Raw genomic sequence first — 19,621 nt, 5'->3', positions numbered from 1 at the left:
CAATGCATATTGTTAAATATTGTGTCACAATAGAGTAAAAGAGAAGGAACTAAGTAGTTACTGAGCAAAGGAGAGAGGAACCATAGAAGTCATCTAAGATCAACTCCAATGGCATTTTCAGCAAAGTAGTCAGTCAACTGTCCCTCTGAAAAAGTCAGAAAAGGTAAGGTCAAGTTCAATGCTGGAGGTACGGGAATTGTATTGATGGCCATACAATTAGGTAAGACAGTAAGAGCATTTCTACTATCTAGGAGTCTTTAAGTTTGATAATTCCAAACATAAAGTGCACTCATGGTTATACCTCACTTTCAAAGTCCATGGAAACCCCTCAGAGATGTACTGGCCTTCCCCACCATTCACAAAGATAGACTACTAGCTCACAATAATGGTTGGAGATCTGATCAGAAAATCAGGAGCTGAGCATATCCAAAGACTTCCTGAATCCATACTGGGCACTAGGTTCAACACGGTTGTGAAGGAGATTAGCCTGAATGTTAAGAACAGAGAAAAATGTATCTGGAAGAAAATCTACTTGGGATGATTTTGCTCTTGGAAATAACGTAAGCATAGGAAATGTTTCACCCCACTTGTAAAATATAAATACTTAAAAATACACGGTAGAGTTAACCCATTGCCATTGGAGGTATTCTATGTTCTAAGATTACCCATGGAATCAATATATTTAAAGGATTAAAAATTTACATGATGACAGTGATGTGTTATAACTTTAACAGCACTACCCCGCAGCTCCCTGAACTACTGAGATTACTGTGTGAGTGGTTGGTGAGGAGGGGAACATGTTTTTTTTTGAACCTATAAAGCTTGACTACACATTTGAACGTTAACAAGTTAGTTCGGTTGTTTAAAAAATAAAATCCTTTTAATATCGGCAGTTTATTTCTGAGCACAATCACATGAAAGAGAAAAGTCACGTCATGGCTCAGGCATGTTGTTTCCTGGAGACCAATCTCATTGCGTCTCCCACAAACGTGCTGCATATGTTAAGCCAGCAGTCATGTAGATTGCAGGCGAAATCTCAGCGAGCCTTTAATACGAGTGGATCCAACAATTTGTAAGAGGGCGTTCAGCGCATGGTGAGCCTTGGGATGCGGTTGATTTACTATCTCGTGTGAAAACTGAATCGGACGCAGCCGGGTGCTGTGCACAGCTGCCCGTCCGGCTGCGGAATGGCAGTTTCACCGCAATTTCACGTGTTTACCTCGCGATCCACGATCAATGGACAGCACCCCCTCCGATAGCGCTGGCTATGGTGCTGAACTCAGTTTATTCTGCGGCAGCCTTGCCTTTGCTGTTGCAATTGTTTCTATTGCTCCGTCGACGTTTGTAAAACAAAATACACACTAATTCCAATCGGCTTGCTGAAAGTTGTCAGAAAAACGGAGGTGATCACACCACAGAAGGACAATAATAAACGATGCAGTAATGAATAATGAGGGCAATTGGTAAACCCCAACCAGCGGCGAAGACACGTTTATTCCGATCTCCTCACTGAGAATTGAAATAGCTGATTTCAACGCAATTGATCTTTCCAGCTCGGTGAGTGAAGGATATTTTCTATTGCTCTGTTTATTTAAAGTTCAATTAATAACACGTAGTACAGTTTTGGGTTTTTCTGGATAATGCTGTCGCTATAAGGAGCAGGGGGAGCTGGATGTCCTTCTTCCCATACTTTTGTATGTTCTTGCAATCAATAAGCTAATGGTTCAGTGTAATGTAGTCAGTGGGGGCTGGGGTGCGGGGGCGAGGAGATAGTGTTCTACTTTAGCTCAGCGATTTGGGATGTGGCTTGGTGCAACAATGATGTAGTGTTTTCCGCGAGTTGGCGGATGAGCTAGTGCTTCGGTCTATTTTTCCTGTTGTTTAGCGTGTGTGACAGTCTGCATATATGAACATGATGCCTTTTGTTTTAATATGTTAACAGAAAGCGATCTTTGGGGATTTCAGTCGTTTTCCGGCAAAGGAAGATCGAGCACAGGCCGGTTTTAGGGATCATATCTGCACTCAGTGACGAATGCACAACATCATAGATCACCATCCAGACATGGCTACTGCGCTATTAGCTGGAGAAAAGCTCAAGGAGCTGATCCTTCCGGGGCAACAAGATGAGAAAGGCTCGCCCTTTGCAGCCTTCATGGTTCAACTAAAGCTAGAGCTCCCCTTCGACAGAGTAGTATCCATCGGGACTGTCATTATCCCCATCCTGTTAGTCACATTGGTCTTTACTAAAAATTTTGCAGGTAAGAAGATCGAGAAGTACACAACCCAACAACATGACAATTATTTTTAAACTCTACCGGGGCGGCACTCCCGGCGTTTCTATTATACATTAAGATAGATTATGCTTATCAGAAGTTCCAGTGGAGCCACGGCAAACACTCTCATTTTTATGCTCTGCCGCGTGCCTGTTACTTTGAACTTTTATTGGTACTTTTTTATTGTTGACATCTGACCTTCAAATGGCAGCGATACCTCTTTACTGAGTAGGTTTGTACGTAGACCACTGCATTATACGTTTTAGGCGCCCTATAAGCCCGCCCTCCCTTTAAATTGTAGAATTCTAGCCGATCAAGATTGCAGTTGAGTTCACACCATGATGCAGAAACGCACAATCCTTCAAAGATACTGTTTAAATAGTTCTTTAATTTTTTGTATGATTTTCACCTTTACTTTAAAAGGGGGAGGTTTTCCTGATAAAAAATATTTGCCAAGCCTAACTTAGATTCAGAGAGAAGGAGGGGTTTTTTTTAAGTGATTTTTCCTGTGATTAAATCTTGTATGGATGATGTACTACCGTGCAATTTTTATTTATATGTAATTGGAAACTGGTGCAAGACATTGATTTCATGAAAATAAGGAGCATCCAAAGCAAAGCAAGCAAATTTGCCATTTAAGTACTCATGCACATAAAGGACCATTCCTCAAAATCTCATTAAATACTTAATTGAAATTTGTAAAATAATCCAGCTTCCATTAAAGCTTTAAAAGCTCCACGCTCAAAGACAAAATCTCCTGATCAATCAGTTGTACTGAAAAACAAGCGTGCATTATTCAGCAGTTACAACTTGTAACTTAACCTGCCTAACACATTCCCTGAACCATAACGGATTTAGGAAAGAAAACGGAATGTAACTAAACAGATTTCGTTAAATATTAAAAATCTATCCCTTAGTACAAACATTTTCATTTAATTGTTCAGTCAATTCTTTCTAAAAGGCAAGAAAGCACCTTATGATAAAAAAACACAATACTTGAATTCTGTTTATTTTATTCATTCATTATTTTGTAATTTAATGTTTTAAAGCCAGTTGTTATATATCTTAGCAAGAAAACAGCCCAATATATAATAACTATAAATTTATAAATATATAAAAAAGGAAGAATAATAACCCACTGTATCACACAGTAATATTGTCTTGGAACACCTTCTCAGCCTGCCATTTAGAGGAGAGTATATTGATAGTAATGTATTACATATTTGCATTAACATTTTTACTGCTTGCTGGGTTGATGCATTGACATTTTAATGAAAAGTATTTTTTGCCCCAGAGGCAGTACTGGTTCACTACATGCTGTGAAACTGGTAGTAGAGAGGACATTGGTGAAATAGATGGATTTTTGAAACAACTCCAACAGACTTCAGAGCAGATTACATTTTACCAAATTAACCACATTTGACTTCATAACGTGTCATTCTAATATTCTAAGTCACAGAAAACTTCAGAGCAGAGACAGTAAGGGATAGAAGCTGGCAATCAGATGCATAAGCATTATCCTATGTAAATGTAAAAAGCTTGAGATAGATATGTGGTCTATACATTTCTTGTTGGCATCTGTATATTGGTGCATCAACTGGTAAAGACCCAGTAGGTTGTCTCTCTTTCTTTATTTCTACCTACTAAAGTATTTTCCCAATAATAAGCACATTTCACCACTCACAGCTTGACTCTAGGAAGATCTTCCACTATGCAGGGGCTATCATTGAGCAGTGGGGATACCAAGAGGCACTTCAAGGTCTGCTTTTGTTTGCAGTTACTATCTTTAACATGCAAGAATTTTCTCATTTTACAATGGGGAAATTCAACCAAACTTGACACCTGGTAGAATATCCCAAAGGGTCTTGATTTTCTAAGTTAGGTGCAAATGTGGTTTGGGATTTACCTGGTAATCCCTTCTTCCTGTGCCTCCAGAGAAATCTGCACAGTGATCTTGATACTTATGTTGTGCCTCGTGCCAAAGAATGTCGGGGTCTGGCAACACTATTCCAAAGGGATAAGCAATCTCTTGATGTTAGTTGGTTGGCTATGATGATGTGGCAGCTGTCTTCTAGCACTGTGTCCATATTCCTTACATGGGCATCATGTGGACGTTCTGATTATGGGTGGCTATGAACCCCTTATTGAATTTGCTTCATTGTGGAAGGTTTTGTTTTATTTATTAACTCTGTCCCTCCCCATCTTCTCTATTTGGCCTTGAAAGAGAGTATAAGGTTGAATGGCACCCAGGATTTAAGTGAATTTGTGCAGTGAATCAAATGGATGATATTCCAATTGGTATTTAGCACTTTGTTCACAAATTGGTTGGGTAAATGGAAGAGGCTGATCTTTGTCTTGGTTGGATTTGATCCATAATGATTGATCTAGGGAATGACCCCAGTTTATACTGCAAGCTCCAACCCATTGGCATAGATAAAGCAACCTATGTTTGGGTAGATTGATTGTTCATTCATGTAGATGTTAAAAAGGGGGGGGCCGTACAATCCCTGGTAGTATCCTATCCCATGGAAGGCGTCAGCAGCAAAATTTTGTTCTTAATTTAATGTAGAAGCAACAGTTTTTGATCAGTGCTTGAACGTCCTTCAACATGTACATCTTCACTCATTCATTCCTTCATTGACTGATGGTTCTGTATGCTGCTGGTGGCATTAATGCCTAATTAATTTATTTGTTTGTGTTGGGGGTAAGCCTTGCAGAGTTCTGTTACCCTTATTTAAGACTGGTGATGGAGCTGATCTGTGAAATCAGATCAGAGACGAATTTGTTAAATATGACAATTGATGAGGCTTCAAATAGATGATCTATATGATAAATAAATGAGATTTATTAATTGATTAAAAGTTTAAAGACTATTGGTGGGAAAGTATAGATTTTAGTTGTACTATCAAATGATCCATTGAATCAATTGTTCTATAAAATATAAGGATGGCATTTTTTAATTTATACAAATAAAACGCCAGCTTATTTGTGAACTTGCCCCCATAAACAGCACTTCAACTGAAATTGATTCAATTCCTTTACTTTGAATTGTTATGCTGACTTTTTTAAATTCAATGCATCTTATTATCAACAATACACTGTCATTCTTTCTTTGTATATGGATATTGATTATTCCTCGATGTGCAATGGTTATTAATACATAGAAGTTATTGAGCTGTTAAGACCAATAAACATATTCTCTGGTGATGCAGATGCATAAGTCTTTCCAGAATGGCACCTGTATCTTAGGATAACATTATTGAAATAAATGCAAGGTTCATGATCAAGAAGGCCAAGGCCTAAACTAAATTTATTGAAGAACAATACTGAATCCAGGAATTCATTTGGAAACCTGAGAAGGAGTTGCTAAATAGCTGAGAACAATCTCTATTGACAAAAGAGATTTATTATGTTGTGTGGAAAGGTTTAATGATGTGAGCAAATAAACAGAAAACTCTGTTCACTCATCAACCAACCAGAAAAACTACTGACAGGAGGAGGAATTGAAACCATCTGAAGCGAGGGTGAGCTGCTCAGTCTCAACACCTTGAAATGGATTGGAAAATGTGAGGAGGAAACATCTTAGCTGATGCTGGTAAGTGTCCATCAAAAGTATATGCCCCTTTCTAGATGAATACATTAACTTCACCATTCTGATTTTTTATCAAATGCATACATCAACTTCTGTTTGATGTAGCAGAGTCCTACTAATAGCTGTAGAATTTTTCTAATGATGAAAGACTTGTTTTACCTTTATTGCTTCCACAGATGAGATGAATCAGTTGGGATGGTGCAATGTTTCTCTTTACATCGTGTGCAGCACTGCAAAAAATGAACACCTTCAGAGGCACCCGTACTACAAGCACTAGCACAGTTACTGTGGTACTTACATCGATAATGACTGAATGCAGAACATCTATGAGAGCGCTTAACTGTCACAGAGAATGTAAAAGCTCCTTAGAGGAAGACTGCATTCATTTCACATGAAGGTTACTTTGTACAAGTTGCTGTTGGACACTTATAACTTTGCAGCCTAAGGCTGCATCATTGAGTTGCAGGTAATGCTGGACTCCGGAAGACTACAATCCAGTATAGTTATGTCAATTAACATTATGGTTGCAATAAAAACTTATGTGGCACCTAGATTGTAAATGCTAAATATATTTAACCCGTTTGGACTCTGGATATAATTATCAGTTTTAAGATCAGGATCTAAGAGAGGGATTGCTGTCCACGAATCCAGCAAAGCTTGGAACATCATTGAAAAATATAATCACCTGCTAATAATTTAATATGAGGGCTAGTTTAAGCATAAAATTCCTGCAAGAACTATTTTAAATCTTTGATGAGGTAGATGAAACCTTTCCTTCTGTGCTGCAGAGACATCAACAATGTTGCTTACCTCTTTCATCACCTTTGCACCCAATATTCTGCAATGTGTTACTGAGGCAAGTCCAACTACTGCTCTTGCTAGTCAAAGGAATCAGAAATTCTGTTCCTCAAGTGCATGTCTCAAGTATAAAAGACAGCTGCATGTTCATTGTAATTTTAATAAATAAACTTATTTTACATCAGTCTGTCATTGTCCCAATTATTACATAGAAATTGATTTATAGACGGATTACAGGATATATTTCTCACTCTTCACTCTAGTCCTTACCATATTGCAGTCATTTATGATATGATGATGAGCATGTATGTTCAGGACATGACTACAAATCTTCTTATTGTTAGTGTCCATGTCCTCTTCTTAATTCACTTTATTTGTTTAAGCAATCAAAAAAGCGAGTTGGTTGGAAATACTTCTTAGATTATGTCACTCACAGTGCAGTCATGCTGGGGAGCAGTTATAAATTGGGCAAATATTGGTCAGTGGGGTGGATGACGAATTTCTGATTGCAATCTCCCACAAGCTACTGAAGTTCACTGGTCAAGTGGTTATCCTGTTTGGCTGCCTATTCAGAAGGTTTTAGCTGCCTATACAAAAAGCTGACCTTATCAAAATATCCAGTAAAGGCCATACGAGGGGTGAAGGATCCTTTTCCCAGATTGTATGCGTGAACATGGATTTGTCAAATCTTAATCCTGCCTTGGTTTTTGTTTGTTGACAAAATTGGTAAACAGATTGTAGCAGCAGTGTTGAAAATGATAGCTGCATAAAGATAATTCTCTGGTTAGTTGTTTTCAGTTGTTGGTGGGGTTGGAGGGCATTACTTGGCTATTGTGATGGAAATAGCTGTGAAAAGCAGTTTTTAAGGAGTTTTAGCACTTTGCCTTTCAAGGGGCCTCAATTTCTGATTGTTGCTGTCAGTGGCAATGATCCCGTAGTTTGAGGGATGTTGTTGTAAAATAGTTTGTTGCTGACTCTGATAATGGAGCTGGAGAAGGTGGATGAAAGCAAATGGCTACAGTAAGGAATGAGAGAGAAACACGCAGCCACTGATAGTGAGAACACTGGAAGGTTTACGTCACAAGGGTCTAACAAGAAAACCGTTATTTCTACTTCAAGGGAGAACCAGTGTGCCCAGCAGCTTTCCATTCTTGGGAGGCTGGAATTATTCCAGCAATAACCATGAATTAGGCTCACACAGCACTGCCTGCAGTTGTAAAGATCATGTGACCATGAATTTTCTAAACCTTATGGTTGAACCAGGCTGTGGCTACTGACGTTAGAGCATGTCGTTTGCAGTGTGCTGCTGCTTAGGGTATGGCTCTCAGGCCACCAACATTCATGTGAAGGGTGCCAAACAAGGGAGAACACATTGACCTGTATGTTCCATAGGAAAATCTTGGCATCTTCATCAACAGGCTTTCCATCCTCTGGTTTGTGACCAGAGGCAACAGATCACTTAGGTCCATGCCCATGTTTCTCAGAGTTCTCCCGACGCCTCTGTTCTCTATCACTTTTCAATTCCTTGTCCTTTCTCACCCAGGTTGGGTCAACTGCATGGTGGCAAGGAGAAGCTCTTGGTCTCTTGCTTCATGATTCTAAACAGAACTCTGGGCATCAGTGATAAGTACTACAGGAGCAAGGCCATCTCAATCTTCAAGGATGAGGTTATGGAATACCTAGAGGTGCAAGGCAAGATAGGTCCAAGCCAGCATGGTTTCATGAAGGGAAGATCCTGCCTGACCAACCTATTGGAGTTTTTTAAGGAAATCTCAGGTAGGATGGATAACGGAGAGGCTGTGGATGTTGTGTATTTAGACTTTCAAAAGGCCTTCGGTAAGGTGCCACACAAGAGGCTGATTAATAAGATGAGAGCTCATGGAATTACAGATAGGATATTGGAATGGGTGGAGCATTGGCTGGTAGGCAGAAAGCAAAGGGTAGGAATAAAGGGATCTGTTCTGGTTGGCTGCCAGTTACCAGTGGTGTTCTGCAGGGGTCGGTGTTGGGGCCGCTTCTTTTCACATTGTACATCAGTGATTTGGATTATGGAGTAAATGGTTTTGTGGCTAAGTTTGCAGGTGACACCAAGATAGGTGGAGGAGTAGGGAGTATTGAAGAAACAGGAAGGTTGCAGAGAGACTTAGATAGTTTAGGAGAATGGGCAAAGAAATGGCAGATGAGATTCAATGTTGAGAAATGTGCGGTTGTACCCTTTGGAAAAAGAAATAAATGGGAAGATTATTATCTAGATGGGGAGAAAATTCAAAGTACAGAATTGCAAAGGGACTTGGGTTTCCTCACGCAGGATACCCTAAAGGTTAACCACCAGGTCGGATCGGCGGTAAAAAAAAGCAAATGCTATGTTGGCATTCATTTTGCGAGGTATAACGTATAAAAGTAAGGAAGTGTTGATAAGGCTCTATGGGGCACTGGTGAGGCTTCATTTGGAATACTGTGTGCAGTTTTGGGCTCCTTATCTTAGGAAGGATGTACTGATGTTGGAGAAGGTTCAGAAAAAATTTACAAGGATGATTCCCGGAATGTAAGGGCTTACATAAGATGAGCGTTTGTCGGCTCTTGGACTGTACTCACTGGAGTACAGAAGAATGGAGGGGGACCTCATAGAAACATTTAGAATGTTGAAAGGACTGGACAGAGTAGATGTGTCTAAGCTGTTTCCCTTGGTGGGTGAGTCCAGGACTAGAGGGCACAGTCTTAGAATTAGAGGGTGTCTGTTTAAAACAGAAATGAGAAGAAATTTTTTTTAGCCAGAGGGTAGTGAATTTTGGAATTTTTTGCCACATACAGCTGTGGAGGCCCGATCACTGGGGGCACTTAAGGAGGAGATTGATAGGTATCTAATTAGTCAAGGTATCAAGGGATATGGGGATAAGGCCAGAAATTGGGGCTAGATAGGAATAGTTTTAGTTTAGCTCATGGAGCAGACTCGATGGGCCGAATGGCCTACTTCTGCTCCTTTGGCTTGTGATCTCAGCCAGAGCTTTGACTGAGCAGCCCACTGGAAGGGCTCTCATCCAGGAAGACGTAAATGAACAGGAAAAGAAAAGACCAGAAATGCTGCCACCAGCCACAGCTCTGTAGGTGTGAACTCAGCATAAACAGTTGTATTAAATCAAACTCCCTCTACCCTTCAAATGCACCAACCTTCCTTCCTCTCTCACTCCCAATCCTCATACCTACCTGATGGAATAAATATGGAACACCAATGTTATTGCAAACAAACCTGCAGAACACTGTATCATTTTCTCTTAGATTGAAGCTAAAATGATTCTTTTGCAAATCCCTGGAATCAGTTTCCCAAGGTATTTGTCCTTTCTGCTGCTTCTTTGTGAAGCTGCCCCAGAGGCAGCAGATGGGCAAACTTGAGGAGTGAGGGAAGTAATCGTGAAGGCAGTAGCAGGTGCAGTGCAGAGAGAGCAGCTGCAAGGAGAAGTTCACTATTGAGTGCTGCCATGAGGTAGGAAGTGGAAGAAGACGTTTTGTCAGTACTAGGGCCACAGGTGGTGCAGAGCCAAACAGACAAACTAAAAGGTCTTCCATTTGATCTCTTACCATGGCACCTCAGCTCATATTGGTGACTTTCTTGTGGCACTGCAGCTAGGTCTTAAGTACAATGTTCTCAGCAGCCCACTGGTGTCAGGAATATGCCTCATTACCCTTCTACAGAGTGCTGGCATGGAATGGCTAATGTTAAATGCTTCCTTCTGTGCCATAATGAATCTTTAATTCTGCCATCCACAGGGAAACAATTAAACACATAAGAAATAGGAGAAAGAGTAAACCATTTGGCACATTAAACCTCCTCTGTCATTCAGTAAGGTCTTGGCTTATTCCATCTTGGCTACAGCTCCACTTACCTGTCTGTTCCTGATCAATATTTACCCTTCAATTTACAAGACTGAAGCAGATTATCTGGTCATCATCAAACTTCAGTTTCTGGGAGTTTGATATGTATGTCTACTGTTTCCTGCTTGTTCCCCATGACCCTTTGCTCCTCTATGGTCCAAAAATCACCCTTGAGTATATGGTATGCAATGGCTCAGCCTCATAGATCTCTGGGAAAGCTTCCCACTCAATTACTGAGTTGCCACTAAATATCCCAAGTAGGACCGACAGCTCACCAGCCACTGTTTATGGTACACTTGAATTTTCTTGCTCTGGCAGATGCCCTCAAATAAGAATAGCTATGTACATCAAATACTTTCCTTGCACTGAATAAAGAACGAAAATCCTTCTTTTACGTGCTTAACCCATGCTTATCAAGGGAGTCGTGTCTTTTTTTATCAATCTCCAATGTTTTCCTAGCCAGTAACCACCTCCATAAAGTTAAGCAGACCTAAATCCCTGCTGACACTACTTTAACTAGTAGTTAGTTCCATTAACTTAGTATTACTGCATTCACTTACTTACATTGGCTCCCAATTCCTGAGTATCTCCATTTTTAAATTCACTTCTCATGTTCAAATCTAACCATCCATAGCCAGTCCCTCCCTATCTCTGTAACCTTCTCTCGCCTTACAACTCGTAAGAACTCTGTATTTGTTTGGCCCTTTATTCATCCCTCCAACCTACCATTATTGGCCTTCTGTGCTGTAACAACTCTATGATACTTCACTTATAAATGATCAATTTTACAGATCTGAATTTGCTATTACTCTTTCTTTTACCTAGGAACTATAATAGGTGCATTATTTAGCATAAATTATATTTCAGTCTAATTAATATTTAGTTCCTCCAGATGAATTCTTCACTGTTTTCCATAAGGGAAAATATGCAACATCAAAAAGTTATTGCTGGAAATCTCCCCAGGGTTGATTTACCCCTTATTACACTCCTTGAGGACAATTTTCAGATGTTAATGGAAAAAGAGGGTAAATTATGGCAAGGCAAATGTGCTTCACTGACAGCTTCATCCGATCTCGTTGAGGTATTGCTGCAGGGAACATTTTTGACAAGGAAGTTGGGCAGGATTTTGTCTGGCCAGGTTAAGCTGGCAGTGTCCTTGAGGGTAAGTTCCACATGAGGATCCCCACCTGTCTATCATTTTTAAGACATTTTTCTAATGAAAGTGCATACTGACAGAATCTAGTAAACTAAAAGTGAATTTCTTAAAACCTAAGTCCTGAGAAACCATTGTAATTGAAGTCTTGTGTTTGACTTGTTGGAAGTTAAAGATTTGCTTTATATCTGATTTGGCACATTGCCTTTTGTATCATAAATCCAAAATGATGTTTGTACCATCACATGTAAAAGTTTTGAATCTTACTGTAGCAGCACATTTGTTTTAATGCACCATTCTGTCTGTTTTAGGCCTGGTAGTTAACAGAGATGTGAATTCCCAGGAGAAAGGCTGGAACATTGGAATAGGCATTACCCCAAGCCCTGGTGACATTCAATGAGCACAATGCTGATTTGTGAAATAACTTCTGGGTTAAGGCAACTATCTGGATTGGAGGATTTACGTTATGAAGAGGGATTGAATGGGCTTGGTCAGTTGTCCCTGGAATGAAAGAAGCTGAGAGGTGACACGATAGAGGTTTATAACATAATGAGAGGCATAGATAGGGTAGATAGCCAGAGTTTGTTTCCCATGGTAGGGGTATCCAAAATTATAAGGCATAGATTTAAAGTGAGAGGGAGGTGATTTCAAGGGGATTTGAGGGGTTAATTTTTCTCTTCAATTGTAGTTGATCTCTGGAATGAGCTGCCGGAGGAAGTGGTGGAGGCAGGAAGAATAACAGCATTTAAGAGGCATCAGGACAGGTACTTGAATGAGCAGGACATAGAGGGATATGGAACTAATGTGGACAAGTGGGATTAGTAAAGATAGGCATGATTAGCATAGATGTGATGGGCCGAAGGGCCTGTTTCTATGCTGTATAATGCTATACTCTATGATTCTAACTTCATTGGCTTGCCTTTTTCCTATACCCCCTAATACCTTCAGCATCTCATTGAAAATCTCATTGAATGAAGTTTGAGAGAGCAAACATCGGAGAAATGGGTCAACTCCATGAAGAGGGGGTCGTGATTAAGGACAGGATACAAGTGCTCATGCAAGTGTAATGTGCTCAGAATTTCTGTTCAAATACATCAGAAAGGAAAAAAAAACATTCATGTAGTGTATAATAGTAATATTATCCTTTCATAAAGGATCTTCATTAGAATAAAATTGTCACAGTTGAAATTTGCTTCCTGCCCCATACAAACCACATGCTCAGGTTATATGTACAATAAATGTCAACTGTATCACAGGTCAATAACAAAGAAGAGTTAACTAATTGAAAGTAACAGCACTTTTGATGAGTGAATGCTACCAGAGGTGTCTGCAAGAAATCTCAAAGGAATTGAGTCAACAAGAAATTGGATAGCAAGGCTAAATTGATCATGAGGGATATGAGTCTGCTTATGGAAGTGTCAAGGGTAACCTGTATGCAACATACTGATATGGATTTTCCATTTGCAATTAGGTATAAATGTGTTGCTTGCTGGTTACCCGTGACAGTATACAATCTGCATCATCTTATATCGTGGTGTTCCAAACTCCACCCACTCTCATTTACAACAATGTTGTTGCTGACTGGAATATTATGCTCCCTAAGACTCATCTATAAATAACAAAGTACATCATCATGATAACGATCAAAAATGTACAGATGCTGGAAATCTGAAATAAAAACAGAAATTACTAGAAAAACTCAGCAGGTCAGGTAGCATCAGTGGTAAAGGAAACAGAGTTAATGTTTCAGGCCAAAGATCCTTCATTAGAACTGGCAAAATGAGAAACTATGTTAGTTTTAAGTTGTAGAGTGGGAGTGGGAGTGGGAGTGATGTATAAGACAAAGGGAATATCACTGATTGGGTGAGGCCTTACTTGCCATGGTGATATGCTGTTTATGAAGCTGTCTGGTTGATAGGGGAAGTTAGAGAGAGAAAAAAACAAACCAAGGGGCATGTAAAAGCCGTGAAAAGCAGATCAGAATTGTTGCAGACAACTAGCATTTGCTACGGAAAGAGATGTGGTTGTAGAAGCAATGGCTCTGGTTAATTGGTTTTGTCGTAACCATATTGGCAGTGGCCTGGTTCAAAGTGGTCAGATGATTATCATCTTCTTTCTGTTTGATATGTAAGAGCTGTTGCTCAAGAGCTTTTTTTCATTTATTCCTTCTCGAATGTGGATGTAGTTGGGAATGCCAGCTTTATTGCTTGTCTTTCGTTGCCCATGAGAAGGTACTGGTAAGCTGGTTACATGAACAGCTGTTGACTCTATTATGAAGATGCACTCATTGTGCTATACAGGATATTCCAGGGTTTTGACCCAATGCCAATGAAGGAATGGCAATGTACTTCCAAGTGAGGGTACTGTGTGGATTGAAGGGGAACCTAGAGGTGGTGCTGCTCCCATTGCTCCCTGTCCTTGTCTTCCTGTATGGAGAAGTTCACATGTTTAGAAGAAGGCAGTAAATGGTATACATTTCACCTGCACTAAACTGGTGTTAGAGAAACTGAAGGATTAATGTGATGGATGGGTTGCCAGCGGGTGGACTACTTTGTTATGGATGACGTTGAGCTTCTTCAGTGTTGCTGGAATTCATCCAGGAAAGTGGAGAGTATTCCATCACACCCCTGATTTGTGCTTTCCATAATGGTGAAAAGGCATTGGGAGTCAGAAACTAACAGACTCTAGAAGCCACATATAATTCATCCAGAAAGATTCTGGTCTGTGATGGCTCCCAGGATATTGATGACGAGGGATTAAAAAATGATAATGACATTGAATGTCAAGAGAAAACACTGTCTGCATTGACTTGCTTACTGCCTGGCACTTGTGTGGTGTAACTGTTACCTGCCAAATATCAGATTTAGCCTGGATGTTGTCCAGGTTGTGTCGCATGCCGTTACAGACCACTGCAGCATCTCAATCATCACGACTAGAACTGAACACTTATGCAATCATCAGTGACCATCCCCACTTCTGATCTTATGGCAGAAGGAATGTCACTGATGGAGCAGCTGATGGTGGTTCAGCCTAGGACGCTGCCTTGATGAACTACTGCAGTGAAGGCCTGGGGCTCGAGCCATAGAGAGAGATACAGCACAAAAACAGGCCCTTCTGTCCACCAAGTCTGCGCCAACCATCAACCACCCATTTATACTAATCCTAAATTTTATTCTTCCCACATTGTCATCAACTCGCAGGCCCCACACCACCCCCCAGCCAGGTTCTACTACTCACCTACTTACCAATTTACTATTGGTACCATTGCATGTTTTTGGGGATGTGGGAGGAAACTGCAGCATCCAGAGGAAACACATGCAGTCACAGGGATAATGTGCAATCTTCACACAGACAACACCCGAGGTCAGGATTGAACCTGGATCTCTGGCGCCGTGAGCCAGCAGCTCTATAATTTGTGCCACTGGGCCGCCCTATGATTAGCCTTCAGCAACCACAACGATGTTCTTTTGTCTGAGGGATGATTTCATGGAATTTTTTTTTCCCCTGAACCCCTTTGAATCGAATTTTATCAATTAGTGCCTCATTGAAGAAAATGCTGCTGATGTCAAGGGCATGCTCACCGTTGCGGTTCAGCTCTTTTGCTGAGGCCTCAGCCAAAGCTTTGATGGGGTCTGGGTTTGGTGATTCTGGGGGATCACAACTGTGCATTCAAAGAACAGGCATTGTTTGGCAAACTGACCTCTACCTCAAAGAGGCTGACTGCCAGTTCTCCAACACCTCCTCGAACCCTTCTCTGGACCTTGACCCCACCAGTGAACATCAGCCCATTGTCTCCTAGGCAGCTATTGACTTCATATTCTCTGAAGGTCATTCCTTCATGGTCTCCAGTCTCATGGTTCACTAACCATGTAGCCCTGCTTCTACCTAGTCCTCAAGATCCACAAGCTCAAATAGACCCAATATTTCAGTCTGCTCTTGTCCAGAGAACTTACTCCTTCCTACTTTATTGCTCCCCTTGCTGAGTGTTTTCCTAGTAATATCCATGACACCTTTGATGCCCTCTTTGCCACATTCTCATTTCCTGGTCCCAACTTATTCCTTTTCACCATGAATGGCCAGATCCTCTATACTCCATCCCACACCAGGATGGCCAAAATGTCCTTTGCCGCTTCCTTAAATAGATGTCCAACTCTTCCCCCTCTACCAACACAATCTTTCCCTTGGCTGAACTCCTTCTCATGTTGAACAATTTCTCCTTTAACTCTACCTACTTCCTTCTGATCAGAGATGTAGTTGTGGGAACCTGGGGTGGTCCAAGGTGTGCCTGTCTCTTTGTGGAATACGTGGAACAGCTCTTGTTTCTAGCCAATGTAGCCCCCTTCCTCACCTCTTTTTCTGGTACACTTAGCTGCTTTCTGCTCTCGTACAAAACTCAATATCTCCATCGTCCACCTCTGTCCATTCTCTTCCTCCAACCCCGGATTGCCATCTCAGGTGATAGATTACTGTCCAATATCTATGACAAGCCCTCAGACTTTCTCGGCTATTTTAACTGCACCTTCTCTCACCCTGCTCCCTGTAAGGACTCCATTTCTTTCTCCCAGTTTCTCTGGCTCCACCACGTCTGTTCTGATGACAACACATATCACAATCGTGTTTTTGAGATGTCTTCTTTTTTCTTTTACTATGATTTCCCTTCTACCATGATTGACAGGATTCTCAACCATGTCTGTTCCATTTCCTACGTTTCATCTCTTCCTCTCCCTCTCCTTCCATCCTGAGCAAGCATATGGTTCCACGTGCCCACACCTTCCACCCCACCAACCTCTAGATTCAGTGGGTCATCCTCAATGATTCTCCCCACCTCCAATGTGATGCCACTACCATTCACATCTTCCCCTCCCTCCTCCTTTCAGCATTCTGACAAGACTGTTACCTCTGTGATTCCCTGGTTCACTTTTGCATTTCCATTTGCACCAAGTTCTGCTCCCCATTTCTCTTCAACTTCCCACGCAGCCTTTTTAATCCACCCTCCAGCAATAAAAAAAAGTGGCTTGGCTTTATGTGTGCACAAATGATCGCTTTTTTTTTGGTGCTTATTTCCAGAAATTTCTGCATTTTCCTCAGATTTATAGTATCTTCGGTATTTTGGTTTCATGATGTTTTCTTTTATTGCATACTATAAGCTCCAAGCCTAAAGGACAGTAAATCAGTCTATGACATTTGAAAAAATGAAGGAGTTAAGATTATTTGTCCTTTCTTTTGAGCTGGTATCTAAACTTATCTGTCAACAAAAAACCCTCAAATTAAAATTGGAGCAAATGATTGAATTTTCCCTGTGTCTGTCGAACCACCATTAGTTTAAATGGTATTGGCAAAAAACTTTACCTCTGTGCTCCTTCACTTTCATGCTACTGTGCCTAGATAGACAAACTCTGCTGTGCATCTTCCATTAATTTTGCCCATGACTTGTTGGTATGAGGTTGGGGGTGGGAGCTTCCTCTTACAGCATAAAGCATAACAATTCTCCAAAAGGTAATCATGGAGACATACAACACAGAAACAGGCCCTTTGGACCACCATGCCTATGCTGACTATCAAGTACCAATTATACTAATCCCATTGACAAACACTTGGTCTGTTGCCTTCCATGACCTGTTGTTTCAAATGTTCATCTGGATACTTCTTTAATGTGAGAGTACCTGCCTTCACTACTCCCTCAGGAGGTGCATTACAGAATGCTGCAATGCACTCAGGCTGCTTTTTCCTGTTCCCAAGAGCAGTATTTATAAAGTCATCCTCATTTACAGCAGTTAAGGAGATTCCAGCTGTTTGAACATCCTTAATGAAACTTCCATTATACCTGCAACATTATATGCAAAAGCCATTTTCTTAACAGGACATCAATAATTTAAAGAAGTGTTTCCCTCCTCTTCAAAGAAAAACTTAGCTCTAAGGGCCAATAAAAAGCACCTGGATCAGATTAAATATAGCCTCTAAAAGTTGGGGAAAATGGTTCTGTTAGATAGTTTTAGCTCCTTCATAAATATCCTTTCAAAGATCATTGAAGTATGATCCCCATCTTCAAAGAAAGGCACAATATTAACTGGAGTATTTCAGACCATTTAGTTTAACTTTCATTGTTGTAAAATATTTAAAGAACATTCCATGGGACATTCAAGTTATGCATCTCAAATTATGGAACAGAGCTGTTCATCAAATAATAGGTCATGCCTCATAAGTATGTTGGATTTCTTTGAGAACTAATAAAGTTATCAGATGAAAAACATTTTAATAAAAAATAGAATCCATCGAAGTTACAACACAGGAGGAGGCAAAACATTGCCACCTTTCAGAAACATCTGGGTTCACATAATCACTTTGAAATACTGCTCAATTGGCAAAAAGGCTTACTCAGTGGCTGCAACTTAACTCTATTTTCAAAGGGAACTTGATGGAATTCTACATCATTTCCCATTTGTCAGACAAGGAGAGTTTTAATTTTGTGCAACAATGTCCAGTGTTTCACTGTTGCAATATTTCCTCACTGGACATTTTAATACCAAGAACATTGGAAAAATATGAAAGTTAAGGTTTCAAAATTGCAACATTGAGCAAAAATAAATAAAAAACCCTAGAGTGAAGTTTTGCTATTCAAAATGAATATTGCAGAATAAGGGAAAGAATCAGGAAATTACCTATTATTTTTGTCATTTCCGTCATTTACTCAGCATACATAAAGGGGATAACTCATTTCTTTATATTCTTTGTAAGTCTAACAGATATGGTCTTAGGCTAGTGTTTTGCATCACCTCCCAATCCTCTATTTGTACACAACTCCTTTTTTTCTCCTTTTCTCCCTTTGCAGCAGTCTTACTTTACACAGGGCATTTTCTGGAGTTCATTATGTTTGTCTTGCTTTCATTAATTTTATTTGGAATGATGCTCTGCAGAAAATTGTGACAGTGGGCAACTTAAAATTAGCTTATTTGATAAGCCTAGATCCAATTGAACCATGGAGCTCTATTCACACAGCAGAAATAATCCACTATAGATGGATTTAATTTCTGAACAGAATGGCACAGCTATAAGGCACTGTATAGTTGAACTGGAAGTATTCTTTTGCTCTTCAGTATAGATTTATGACTGCAGTAAGCATGAATCTTTCATATTCACGATAGGCAATTGTTGCATACCACTGGTGCAGAGCATATATATAGAATTTGTGATTGGATTGATGAATGTGGATGGTAAATAGTTCATGAATTCATCTGAGACCATCTGTACTCCAATATCAGCAATATAAAGCGCAAGCTCAGGGCTTGAAATGATTCTTCACCTATGCTAATTTGTTTAAAAATGAATGAATATTCTTGAGCTATCAGCTGAGTATATTTTCTGCGTTAACAAGATTTGGCATACATATGTCAGAGCAAAGATATCATTCTATTGAACTGTTTATTGACTAAAAATAACTCATTTAAATATGGTGGTTGGATTATTGATAAAATAATGAATTAAACAATAATATTTTTACTCTTTATACACCACTTCTTCATCCCAAATAAGGCTACACTTAGCAATGTTATTTCTATGAACAGAGATAACTAGTATAACATTATGCATGTTATAAAAATATTCTGGAGGTCAATGATTCAACCTGACATCAATGTGGTTAAGAGCAGTTAGTTTAATTTCCCTATTAGGCAATGCTACCTATTTCTATGCTCAGCATGAAGCCTATGCCGGCAATGTTTATCAGAATTTAGATGTCCATATCTGGCTGGGACTCATCCCTTTTCCATGGGACCAAAGAGAGGTTTAGTTCTCAACTACAAAGAAGTTATTCTACTACTAGAGACACAAGAGACTGCAGATGTTGTAATCTGGAGCAACAAATAATCTGCTGAAGGAACTCAGCGGGTCAAGCAGCATCTGTGGGGGGAAAGGAATTGTTGACATTTCAGGTTGAAC

The 19,621-nt window shown here is 40.1% G+C and overlaps 1 protein-coding gene across 1 annotated transcript in view; it reads left to right on the top strand.

Moving 5' to 3' along the window:
• Positions 1-1,018: 1,018 nt before the first annotated feature.
• The window catches only part of panx2 (pannexin 2), a 36,401-nt gene continuing 17,798 nt past the window's right edge, over positions 1,019-19,621 (top strand). The window contains exons 1-2 of the mRNA XM_052034151.1: positions 1,019-1,557; positions 1,943-2,258. Coding sequence (XP_051890111.1) covers positions 2,033-2,258 — 226 coding nt within the window. The 5' untranslated portion in view covers positions 1,019-1,557; positions 1,943-2,032. The remainder of the gene's footprint in view (positions 1,558-1,942; positions 2,259-19,621) is intronic.

This window comes from Pristis pectinata, chromosome 19 (genome assembly GCF_009764475.1).
Source record: "Pristis pectinata isolate sPriPec2 chromosome 19, sPriPec2.1.pri, whole genome shotgun sequence".
Taxonomy (NCBI): Eukaryota; Metazoa; Chordata; class Chondrichthyes; order Rhinopristiformes; family Pristidae; genus Pristis; species Pristis pectinata.
This window is presented reverse-complemented; position numbering and strand designations above follow the sequence as displayed.